Source organism: Lissotriton vulgaris, chromosome 5, assembly GCF_964263255.1.
Source record: "Lissotriton vulgaris chromosome 5, aLisVul1.2, whole genome shotgun sequence".
NCBI lineage: Eukaryota > Metazoa > Chordata > Amphibia > Caudata > Salamandridae > Lissotriton > Lissotriton vulgaris.
Genome location: NC_141693.1, coordinates 2,025,171,043 through 2,025,184,009, shown reverse-complemented (window position 1 = coordinate 2,025,184,009; position 12,967 = coordinate 2,025,171,043). Strand labels below are relative to the sequence as shown.

At 63.5% G+C, this 12,967-nt stretch overlaps 1 protein-coding gene across 1 annotated transcript in view; it reads left to right on the top strand.

Moving 5' to 3' along the window:
• The first annotated feature begins 650 nt into the window (after positions 1-650).
• Positions 651-12,967, top strand: part of PKN3 (protein kinase N3) — a 314,322-nt gene continuing 302,005 nt past the window's right edge. Inside the window, exon 1 of the mRNA XM_086920604.1 lies at positions 651-726. Within this exon, the coding sequence (XP_086776730.1) occupies positions 706-726 (21 nt within the window). The 5' untranslated portion in view covers positions 651-705. The remainder of the gene's footprint in view (positions 727-12,967) is intronic.

The following is a 12,967-nucleotide window of genomic DNA, read 5'->3' as shown; positions in this document are numbered from 1 at the left end:
GTTCTTGTGTTTGAGTGTCCTCCATTTATTGCAGTATTTTACCACTATTTGTACTTTGTACTCTTTTGTAACCTGCACACGTCACTCTTTCCTCCTGTGATGCACCGTTTGCTCCTCTTGTATTTTGTTGGCTCAAGATTGTCACGTTTGCCTCCTGTAATGTAACGTTTGCTTTTGTAATTTGTTCTCTTGTAATGTTCTCTTGTATCAGTTCTGTTCCTGCTGTGAAGCGCTCTGACACCTTCGGGTAAAGTCCGCGCGAGAGAAAAACGCATAAATAAAGAAATAAACCATAAAACAGGACTACAGGCCCCTGAATTTAAAGGAAAGCCATATCCCGGATGGACCTGGAGGACTTGACAGGAGAGCTATGAGGTGTCACCCCAGCTATAGATATAGAAACACAAGCCCCTGTGAATCTTCGCTGCTCATAGACTAGACGCCCCCCCACCCTTCATCCTTCCAGGGTTGCTGCTGAGGGCCCCTTCATTCCTCTCTCTCGGAGGGAGCCTGTCTGTCTTTGGCTCTCAGTTCTGCTTCACTTGTGTAGCTGCCTTCATCGTTGTGGGTGGGGTTGGTTTCACTCCTGTTTTGCCGGCCCCAGCCTTCTTTTGGCGGCGCTTGTGCTTGTTTTTATGCGTCAGTTTCTCTTCCCGGGAAGTTCGAAGTTTTGAAAAGTTTCCGGAAGTGGAAAGAACCGGAGCCATGGCGGGGGCCCCGCTGCAGGTGAGGGGGGGCAGGGGCCCCGCTGTAGGCGAGGGGGGAGGGCAGGGGGCCATGGCAGGGGCCCCACTGCAGGTGAGGGGGGGGAGGGCAGGGGGGCATGCCAGGGGCCCCACTGCAGGTGAGGGGGAGGGCAGGGGGCCATGACAGGGGCTCCGCTGCAGGGGAGGGGGGGCAGGGGCTCCGCTGCAGGGGAGGGGGGGCAGGGGCCCCACTGCAGGTGAGGGGGGGGAGGGCAGGGGGGCATGCCAGGGGCCCCACTGCAGGTGAGGGGGAGGGCAGGGGGCCATGACAGGGGCTCCGCTGCAGGGGAGGGGGGCAGGGGCCCCGCTGCAGGTGAGGGGGGCAGGGGGCCATGGCAGGGGCCCCGCTGCAGGTACCCTGATGCCACTAGGCACCTGTGGAGGTTGTTTGACAGAGAGCGCCCACAGTGCCCCTGGACGGGGGCGCCTCTGCTAGAAGCTCCCAGCGGCCTCGTCAGGTGCAAACCTTGTTCTTGATAACAGCTGATGGACAGTTGTGGCCATGCTGTAGAGGTTGGGGTTTGGGGTGGACGTGGTCTCTCCTGCTTTGAAGATGGTTCCAAACGCTGGTCCGGCGGATCCCTCCTTCAGGGGATGTGATAGTCCGGGAAGGCCTGAGACAATATCCAGTGGCTGGGAGTCTGATTCTGGCCTTTGTCAGCTACTCCTGTTGCAGCTGAGCCCCCCTCTTCTGGGATTGAGTAAGCAGCGGTGTTGATGCCCCTGCAGGAGGCCGGAGCGCTGCCCCCTGCAGGAGGCCAGAGCGCTGCCCCCTGCAGGAGGCCAGAGCGCTGCCCCCTGCAGGAGGCCGGAGCGCTGCCCCCTGCAGGAGGCCGGAGCGCTGCCCCCTGCAGGAGGCCGGAGCGCTGCCCCCTGCAGGAGGCCGGAGCGCTGCCCCCTGCAGGAGGCCGGAGCGCTGCCCCCTGCAGGAGGCCGGAGCGCTGCCCCCTGCAGGAGGCCGGAGCGCTGCCCCTTACAGGGGGCCAGAGTGATGCCCCTGCAGGATTGGGGATGTGCTGGAATCCATTTTCTCTTCTTTTGTCCCATCTGGGAGAAGGTAAGGCAATTCTGCCTGCCCAGCACCTGTTGCATTAGATTATTCTGCTATGTGCAAATGGCGTGCGTGGACCTGGCTGCCCATGGTATGGTCCGGGCGACGTGAGTGGACCTGGCTGCCCATGGTATGGTCCGGGCGACGTGCGTGGACCTGGCTCCAGATGGAAAGGTCTGGGTGAGGTGCGTGGACCTGGCTCCGCATGGACTGGTCTGGGTGACGTGCGTGGACCTGGCTCCAGATGGAAAGGTCTGGGTGAGGTGCGTGGACCTGGCTCCGCATGGAAAGGTCCAGGAGGCGTGCGTGGACCTGGCTGCCCATGGTATGGTCCGGGTGACGTGCGTGGACCTGGCTCCGCATGGACTGGTCTGGGTGAGGTGCGTGGACCTGGCTCCGCATGGAAAAGTCCAGGAGGCATGCGTGGACCTGGCTCCTCATGGACTGGTCCGGGTGATGTGCGAGGACCTGGCTCCGCATGGACTGGTCTGGGTGACGTGCGTGGACCTGGCTGCCCATTGAATGGTCCGAGCGACGTGCGTGGACCTGGCTGCCCATGGAATGGTCCGGGAGGCGTGTGTGGACCTAGCTCTGCATGGACTGGTCTGGGTGACGTGCGTGGACCTGGTTGTGCGTGGACCTGGCTGTGCATGGACTGGTCTGGGTGACGTGTGTGGACCTGGCTGTGCATGGACTGGTCTGGGTGACGTGCGTGGTCCTGGCTCCGCATGGACAGGTCTGTGTGACGTGTGTGGACCTGGCTCCGCATGGACTGGTCTGGGTGACGTGCGTGGACCTGGCTGCCCATTGAATGGTCCGAGCGACGTGCGTGGACCTGGCTGCCCATGGAATGGTCCGGGAGGCGTGTGTGGACCTGGTTACTCATCGATTGGTCCAGGAGGCGTGTGTGGACCTGGCTGCCCATGGTATGGTCCGGGAGGCTTGTGTGGACCTGGCTGCCCATGGTATGGTCTGGGCGACGTGCGTGGACTTGGCTGCCCATGGTATGGTCTGGGCGACGTGTGTAGTCCTGGCTGCCGATGGAATGGTCCGGGTGACGTGCGTGGACCTGGCTCTGCATGGACTGGTCTGGGTGACGTGCGTGGACCTGGCTCTGCATGGACTGGTCTGGGTGACGTGCGTGGACCTGGCTCCAGATGGAAAGGTCTGGGTGAGGTGCGTGGACCTGGCTCCGCATGGACTGGTCTGGGTGACGTGCGTGGACCTGGCTCCAGATGGAAAGGTCTGGGTGAGGTGCGTGGACCTGGCTCCGCATGGAAAGGTCCAGGAGGCATGCGTGGACCTGGCTGCCCATGGTATGGTCCGGGTGATGTGCGTGGTCCTGGCTCCGCATGGACTGGTCTGGGTGACGTGCGTGGACCTGGCTCCAGATGGAAAGGTCTGGTTGAGGTGCATGAACCTGGCTCCGCATGGAAAGGTCCAGGAGGCGTGCGTGGACCTGGCTGCCCATGGTATGGTCCGGGTGACGTGCGTGGACCTGGCTCCGCATGGACTGGTCTGGGTGAGGTGCGTGGACCTGGCTCCGCATGGGAAGGTCCAGGAGGCGTGCGTGGACCTGGCTCCGCATGGACTGGTCCGGGTGATGTGCGAGGACCTGGCTCCGCATGGACTGGTCTGGGTGACGTGCGTGGACCTGGCTGCCCATTGAATGGTCCGAGCGACGTGCGTGGACCTGGCTGCCCATGGAATGGTCCGGGAGGCGTGTGTGGACCTGGCTGCGCATGGACTGGTCTGGGTGACGTGCGTGGACCTGGCTCTGCATGGACTGGTCTGGGTGACGTGCGTGGACCTGGCTGTGCATGGACTGGTATGGGTGACGTGCGTGGACCTGGCTGTGCATGGACTGGTCTGGGTGACGTGTGTGGACCTGGCTGTGCATGGACTGGTCTGGGTGACGTGCGTGGTCCTGGCTCCGCATGGACAGGTCTGTGTGACGTGTGTGGACCTGGCTCCGCATGGACTGGTCTGGGTGACGTGCGTGGACCTGGCTGCCCATTGAATGGTCCGAGCGACGTGCGTGGACCTGGCTGCCCATGGAATGGTCCGGGAGGCGTGTGTGGACCTGGTTACCCATCGATTGGTCCAGGAGGCGTGTGTGGAACTGGCTGCCCATGGTATGGTCCGGGAGGCTTGTGTGGACCTGGCTGCCCATGGTATGGTCTGGGCGACGTGCGTGGACTTGGCTGCCCATGGTATGGTCTGGGCGACGTGTGTAGTCCTGGCTGCCGATGGAATGGTCCGGGTGACGTGCGTGGACCTGGCTCTGCATGGACTGGTCTGGGTGACGTGCGTGGACCTGGCTCTGCATGGACTGGTCTGGGTGACGTGCGTGGACCTGGCTCCAGATGGAAAGGTCTGGGTGAGGTGCGTGGACCTGGCTCCGCATGGACTAGTCTGGGTGACGTGCATGGACCTGGCTCCAGATAGAAAGGTCTGGGTGAGGTGCGTGGACCTGGCTCCGCATGGAAAGGTCCAGGAGGCGTGCGTGGACCTGGCTGCCCATGGTATGGTCCGGGTGATGTGCGTTATCCTGGCTCCGCATGGACAGGTCTGTGTGACGTGTGTGGACCTGGCTCCGCATGGACTGGTCTGCGTGACGTGCGTGGACCTGGCTCCGCATGGACTGGTCTGGGTGACGTGCGTGGACCTGGTTGCCCATTGAATGGTCCGAGCGACGTGCGTGGACCTGGCTGCCCATGGAATGGTCCGGGAGGCGTGTGTGGACCTGGTTACCCATCGATTGGTCCCGGAGGCGTGTGTGGACCTGTCTGCCCATGGTATGGTCCGGGAGGCTTGTGTGGACCTGGCTGCCCATGGTATGGTCTGGGCGACGTGTGTGGACTTGGCTGCCCATGCTATGGTCTGGGCGACGTGTGTAGACCTGGTTGCCCATGGAATGGTCCGGGTGACGTGCGTCGACCTGGCTCTGCATGGACTGGTCTGGGTGACGTGCGTGGACCTGGCTCTGCATGGACTGGTCTCGGTGACGTGCATGGACCTGGCTCTGCTTGGACTGGTCTGGGTGACGTGCGTGGACCTGGCTGCGCATGGACTGGTCCGGGTGACATGCGTGGACCTGGCTGCTCCTGGAATGGTCTGGGACTCGTGCGTGGACCTGGCTGCACGTGGAATGGTCTGGGTGACGTGCGTGGACCTGGATGCGCATGGACTGGTCTGGGTGACGTGCGTGGACCTGGCTGCGCATGGACTGGACTGGGTAACGTGCGTGGACCTGGTTGCCCATTGAATGGTCCGAGCGACGTGCGTGGACCTGGCTGCCCATGGAATGGTCCGGGAGGCGTTTGTGGACCTGGTTACCCATCGATTGGTCCGGGAGGCGTGTGTGGACCTGGCTGCCCATGGTATTGTCCGGGAGGCTTGTGTGGACCTGGCTGCCCATGGTATGGTCTGGGCGACGTGCGTGGACTTGGCTGCCCATGGTATGGTCTGGGTGACGTGCGTGGACCTGGCTGCCCATGGTATGGTCTGGGTGACGTGTGTAGACCTGGCTGCCGATGGAATGGTCCGGGTGACGTGCGTGGACCTGGCTCTGCATGGACTGGTCTGGGTGACGTGCGTGGACCTGGCTGCGCGTGGACTGGTCCGGGTGACGTGCGTGGACCTGGCTGCACGTGGAATGGTCTGGGTGACGTGCGTGGACCTGGCTGTGCATGGACTGGTCTGGGTGACGTGCGTGGACCTGGCTGCGCATGGACTGGTCTGGGTGACGTGCGTGGACCTGGCTGTGCATGGACTGGTCTGGGTGACGTGCGTGGACCTGGCTGTGCATGGACTGGTCTGGGTGACGTGCGTGGACCTGGCTGTGCATGGACTGGTCTGGGTGACGTGTGTGGACCTGGCTGTGCATGGACTGGTCTGGGTGACGTGCGTGGACCTGGCTGTGCATGGACTGGTCTTGGTGACGTGAGTGGACCTGGCTGCGCATGGACTGGTCCGGGTGATGTGCGTGGACCTGGCTGCGCATGGACTGGTCCGGGTGATGTGCCTGGACCTGGCTGCGCATGGACTGGTCTGGGTGACTTGCGTGGACCTGGCTGCGCATGGACTGGTCTTGGTGACGTGCGTGGACCTGGCTGTTCATGGACTGGTCCGGGTGATGTGCGTGGACCTGGCTGCGCATGGACTGGTCCGGGTGATGTGCGTGGACCTGGCTGCGCATGGACTGGTCCGGGTGACGTGCGTGGACCTGGCTGCGCATGGACTGGTCCGGGTGACGTGCGTGGACCTGGCTGCGCATGGACGGGTCTTGGTGACGTGCGTGGACCTGGCTGTGCATGGACTGGTCCGGGTGATGTGCGTGGACCTGGCTGCGCATGGACTGGTCCGGGTGATGTGCGTGGACCTGGCTGCGCACGGACTGGTCCGGGTGATGTGCGTAGACCTGGCTGCGCATGGACTGGTCTGGGTGACGTGCGTGGACCTGGCTGCGCATGGACTGGTCTGGGTGACGTGCGTGGACCTGGCTGCGCATGGACTGGTCTTGGTGACTTGCGTGGACCTGGCTGCGCATGGACTGGTCTGGGTGACGTGCGTGGACCTGGCTGCCCATGGTATGGTCCGGGTGATGTGCGTTATCCTGGCTCCGCATGGACAGGTCTGTGTGACGTGTGTGGACCTGGCTCCGCATGGACTGGTCTGCGTGACGTGCGTGGACCTGGCTCCGCATGGACTGGTCTGGGTGACGTGCGTGGACCTGGTTGCCCATTGAATGGTCCGAGCGACGTGCGTGGACCTGGCTGCCCATGGAATGGTCCGGGAGGCGTGTGTGGACCTGGTTACCCATCGATTGGTCCCGGAGGCGTGTGTGGACCTGTCTGCCCATGGTATGGTCCGGGAGGCTTGTGTGGACCTGGCTGCCCATGGTATGGTCTGGGCGACGTGTGTGGACTTGGCTGCCCATGGTATGGTCTGGGCGACGTGTGTAGACCTGGTTGCCCATGGAACGGTCCTGGTGACGTGCGTCGACCTGGCTCTGCATGGACTGGTCTGGGTGACGTGCGTGGACCTGGCTCTGCATGGACTGGTCTCGGTGACGTGGATGGACCTGGCTCTGCTTGGACTGGTCTGGGTGACGTGCGTGGACCTGGCTGCGCATGGACTGGTCCGGGTGACATGCGTGGACCTGGCTGCTCCTGGAATGGTCTGGGACTCGTGCGTGGACCTGGCTGCACGTGGAATGGTCTGGGTGACGTGCGTGGACCTGGATGCGCATGGACTGGTCTGGGTGACGTGCGTGGACCTGGCTGCGCATGGACTGGACTGGGTAACGTGCGTGGACCTGGTTGCCCATTGAATGGTCCGAGCGACGTGCGTGGACCTGGCTGCCCATGGAATGGTCCGGGAGGCGTTTGTGGACCTGGTTACCCATCGATTGGTCCGGGAGGCGTGTGTGGACCTGGCTGCCCATGGTATTGTCCGGGAGGCTTGTGTGGACCTGGCTGCCCATGGTATGGTCCGGGCGACGTGCGTGGACTTGGCTGCCCATGGTATGGTCTGGGTGACGTGCGTGGACCTGGCTGCCCATGGTATGGTCTGGGTGACGTGTGTAGACCTGGCTGCCGATGGAATGGTCCGGGTGACGTGCGTGGACCTGGCTCTGCATGGACTGGTCTGGGTGACGTGCGTGGACCTGGCTGCGCGTGGACTGGTCCGGGTGACGTGCGTGGACCTGGCTGCACGTGGAATGGTCTGGGTGACGTGCCTGGACCTGGCTGTGCATGGACTGGTCTGGGTGACGTGCGTGGACCTGGCTGCGCATGGACTGGTCTGGGTGACGTGCGTGGACCTGGCTCCGCATGGACTGGTCTGGGTGACGTGCGTGGACCTGGCTGTGCATGGACTGGTCTGGGTGACGTGCGTGGACCTGGCTGTGCATGGACTGGTCTGGGTGACGTGTGTGGACCTGGCTGTGCATGGACTGGTCTGGGTGACGTGCGTGGACCTGGCTGTGCATGGACTGGTCTTGGTGACGTGAGTGGACCTGGCTGCGCATGGACTGGTCCGGGTGATGTGCGTGGACCTGGCTGCGCATGGACTGGTCTGGGTGACTTGCGTGGACCTGGCTGCGCATGGACTGGTCTTGGTGACGTGCGTGGACCTGGCTGTGCATGGACTGGTCCGGGTGATGTGCGTGGACCTGGCTGCGCATGGACTGGTCCGGGTGATGTGCGTGGACCTGGCTGCGCATGGACTGGTCCGGGTGACGTGCGTGGACCTGGCTGCGCATGGACTGGTCCGGGTGACGTGCGTGGACCTGGCTGCGCATGGACTGGTCCGGGTGACGTGCGTGGACCTGGCTGCGCATGGACTGGTCTTGGTGACGTGCGTGGACCTGGCTGTGCATGGACTGGTCCGGGTGATGTGCGTGGACCTGGCTGCGCATGGACTGGTCCGGGTGATGTGCGTGGACCTGGCTGCGCACGGACTGGTCCGGGTGATGTGCGTAGACCTGGCTGCGCATGGACTGGTCTGGGTGACGTGCGTGGACCTGGCTGCGCATGGACTGGTCTGGGTGACGTGTGTGGACCTGGCTGTGCATGGACTGGTCTGGGTGACGTGCGTGGACCTGGCTGCGCATGGACTGGTCTGGGTGACGTGCGTGGACCTGGCTGCGCATGGACTGGTCTTGGTGACTTGCGTGGACCTGGCTGCGCATGGACTGGTCTGGGTGACGTGCGTGGACCTGGCTGCGCATGGACTGGTCTGGGTGACGTGCGTGGACCTGGCTCCGCATCGACTGGTCTGGGTTACGTGCGTGGACCTGGCTGTGCATGGACTGGTCTGGGTGACGTGCGTGGACCTGGCTGCGCATGGACTGGTCTGGGTGACTTGCGTGGACCTGGCTGCGCATGGACTGGTCTGGGTGATGTGCATAGACCTGGCTGCGCATGGACTGGTCTGGGTGACTTGCGTGGACCTGGCTGCGCATGGACTGGTCCGGGTGATGTGCGTAGACCTGGCTGCGCATGGACTGGTCTGGGTGACTTGCGTGGACCTGGCTGCGCATGGACTGGTCCGGGTGATGTGCGTGGACCTGGCTGTGCATGGACTGGTCCGGGTGACGTGCGTGGACCTGGCTGCGCATGGACTGGTCTGGGTGACTTGCGTGGACCTGGCTGCGCATGGACTGGTCCGGGTGATGTGCGTGGACCTGGCTGCGCATGGACTGGTCTGGGTGACGTGCGTGGACCTGGCTCCGCATGGACTGGTCTGGGTGACGTGCGTGGACCTGGCTGTGCATGGACCTGGCTGTGCATGGACTGGTCTCTGTGACATGTGTGGACCTGGCTCTGGATGGACTGGTCTGGGTGACGTGCGTGGACCTGGCTCCAGATGGAAAGGTCTGGGTGAGGTGCGTGGACCTGGCTCCGCATGGAAAGGTCCAGGAGGCGTGCGTGGACCTGGCTGCCCATGATATGGTCCGGGTGATGTGCGTGGTCCTGGCTGTGCATGGACCTGGCTGTGCATGGACTGGTCTCTGTGACATGTGTGGACCTGGCTGTGCATGGACTGGTCTCTGTGACATGTGTGGACCTGGCTGTGCATGGACTGGTCTGGGTGACGTGTGTGGACCTGGCTGTGCATGGACTGGTCTGGGTGACGTTTGTGGACCTGGCTCCGCATGGACTGGTCTGGGTGACGTGCGTGGACCTGGCTGTGCATGGACTGGTTCGGGTGCCATGCGTGGACCTGGGTCTGCATGGACTGGTCTGGGTGACGTGCGTGGACTTGGCTGCGCATGGACTGGTCTGGGTGACGTGCGTGGACCTGGCTCCACATGGACTGGTCTGGGAGGGGTGTGTGGACCTGGTTACCCACCGATTGGTCCAGGAGGCGTGTGTGCACCTGGCTGCCCATGGTATGGTCCGGGAGGCTTGTGTGGACCTGGCTGCCCATGGTATGGTCTGGGCGACGTGCGTGGACTTGGCTGCCCATGGTATGGTCTGGGCGACGTGTGTAGACCTGGCTGCCCATGGTATGGTCTGGGTGACGTGTGTAGACCTGGCTGCCGATGGAATGGTCCGGGTGACGTGCGTGGACCTGGCTCTGCATGGACTGGTCTGGGTGACGTGCGTGGACCTGTCTGGGTGACGTGCGTGCACCTGGCTGCGCGTGGACTGGTCCGGGTGACATGCGTGGACCTGGCTGCACGTGGAATGGTCTGGGAGTCCTGCGTGGACCTGGCTGCACGTGGAATGGTCCGGGTGACGTGCGTGGACCTGGCTGTGCATGGACTGGTCTGGGTGACGTGCGTGGACCTGGCTGCGCATGGACTGGTCTGGGTGACGTGCGTGGACCTGGCTCCGCATGGACTGGTCTGGGTGACGTGCGTGGACCTGGCTGCGCATGGACTGGTCTGGGTGACGTGCGTGGACCTGGCTCCGCATGGACTGGTCTGGGTGACGTGCGTGGACCTGGCTGTGCATGGACTGGTCTGGGTGACGTGCGTTGACCTGGCTGTGCATGGACTGGTCTGGGTGACGTGTGTGGACCTGGCTGTGCATGGACTGGTCTGGGTGACGTGCGTGGACCTGGCTGTGCATGGACTGGTCTTGGTGACGTGCGTGGACCTGGCTGCGCATTGACTGGTTCGGGTGACGTGTGTGGACCTGGCTGTGCATGGACTGGTCCGGGTGATGTGCGTGGACCTGGCTGCGCATGGACTGGTCTGGGTGATGTGCGTGGACCTGGCTGCGCATGGACTGGTCTGGGTGACTTGCGTGGACCTGGCTGCGCATGGACTGGTCCGGGTGACGTGCGTGGACCTGGCTGCGCATGGACTGGTCTGGGTGACGTGCGTGGACCTGGCTGCGCATGGACTGGTCAGGGTGATGTGCGTGGACCTGGCTGCGCATGGACTGGTCCGGGTGATGTGCGTGGACCTGGCTGCGCATGGACTGGTCCGGGTGATGTGCGTGGACCTGGCTGCGCATGGACTGGTCTGGGTGACTTGCGTGGACCTGGCTGTGCATGGACTGGTCTGGGTGACGTGCGTGGACCTGGCTGTGCATGGACTGGTCCGGGTGATGTGCGTGGACCTGGCTGTGCATGGACTGGTCCGGGTGATGTGCGTGGACCTGGCTGCCCATTGAATGGTCCGAGCGACGTGCGTGGACCTGGCTGCCCATGGAATGGTCCGGGAGGCGTGTGTGGACCTGGTTACCCATCGATTGGTCCAGGAGGCGTGTGTGGAACTGGCTGTCCATGGTATGGTCTGGGCGACGTGCGTGGACTTGGCTGCCCATGGTATGGTCTGGGCGACGTGTGTAGTCCTGGCTGCCGATGGAATGGTCCGGGTGACGTGCGTGGACCTGGCTCTGCATGGACTGGTCTGGGTGACGTGCGTGGACCTGGCTCTGCATGGACTGGTCTGGGTGACGTGCGTGGACCTGGCTCCAGATGGAAAGGTCTGGGTGAGGTGCGTGGACCTGGCTCCGCATGGACTAGTCTGGGTGACGTGCATGGACCTGGCTCCAGATAGAAAGGTCTGGGTGAGGTGCGTGGACCTGGCTCCGCATGGAAAGGTCCAGGAGGCGTGCGTGGACCTGGCTGCCCATGGTATGGTCCGGGTGATGTGCGTTATCCTGGCTCCGCATGGACAGGTCTGTGTGACGTGTGTGGACCTGGCTCCGCATGGACTGGTCTGCGTGACGTGCGTGGACCTGGCTCCGCATGGACTGGTCTGGGTGACGTGCGTGGACCTGGTTGCCCATTGAATGGTCCGAGCGACGTGCGTGGACCTGGCTGCCCATGGAATGGTCCGGGAGGCGTGTGTGGACCTGGTTACCCATCGATTGGTCCCGGAGGCTTGTGTGGACCTGTCTGCCCATGGTATGGTCCGGGAGGCTTGTGTGGACCTGGCTGCCCATGGTATGGTCTGGGCGACGTGTGTGGACTTGGCTGCCCATGCTATGGTCTGGGCGACGTGTGTAGACCTGGTTGCCCATGGAATGGTCCGGGTGACGTGCGTCGACCTGGCTCTGCATGGACTGGTCTGGGTGACGTGCGTGGACCTGGCTCTGCATGGACTGGTCTCGGTGACGTGCATGGACCTGGCTCTGCTTGGACTGGTCTGGGTGACGTGCGTGGACCTGGCTGCGCATGGACTGGTCCGGGTGACATGCGTGGACCTGGCTGCTCCTGGAATGGTCTGGGACTCGTGCGTGGACCTGGCTGCACGTGGAATGGTCTGGGTGACGTGCGTGGACCTGGATGCGCATGGACTGGTCTGGGTGACGTGCGTGGACCTGGCTGCGCATGGACTGGACTGGGTAACGTGCGTGGACCTGGTTGCCCATTGAATGGTCCGAGCGACGTGCGTGGACCTGGCTGCCCATGGAATGGTCCGGGAGGCGTTTGTGGACCTGGTTACCCATCGATTGGTCCGGGAGGCGTGTGTGGACCTGGCTGCCCATGGTATTGTCCGGGAGGCTTGTGTGGACCTGGCTGCCCATGGTATGGTCTGGGCGACGTGCGTGGACTTGGCTGCCCATGGTATGGTCTGGGTGACGTGCGTGGACCTGGCTGCCCATGGTATGGTCTGGGTGACGTGTGTAGACCTGGCTGCCGATGGAATGGTCTGGGTGACGTGTGTAGACCTGGCTGCCGATGGAATGGTCCGGGTGACGTGCGTGGACCTGGCTCTGCATGGACTGGTCTGGGTGACGTGCGTGGACCTGGCTGCGCGTGGACTGGTCCGGGTGACGTGCGTGGACCTGGCTGCACGTGGAATGGTCTGGGTGACGTGCGTGGACCTGGCTGTGCATGGACTGGTCTGGGTGACGTGCGTGGACCTGGCTGCGCATGGACTGGTCTGGGTGACGTGCGTGGACCTGGCTCCGCATGGACTGGTCTGGGTGACGTGCGTGGACCTGGCTGTGCATGGACTGGTCTGGGTGACGTGCGTGGACCTGGCTGTGCATGGACTGGTCTGGGTGACGTGTGTGGACCTGGCTGTGCATGGACTGGTCTGGGTGACGTGCGTGGACCTGGCTGTGCATGGACTGGTCTTGGTGACGTGAGTGGACCTGGCTGCGCATGGACTGGTCCGGGTGATGTGCGTGGACCTGGCTGCGCATGGACTGGTCTGGGTGACTTGCGTGGACCTGGCTGCGCATGGACTGGTCTT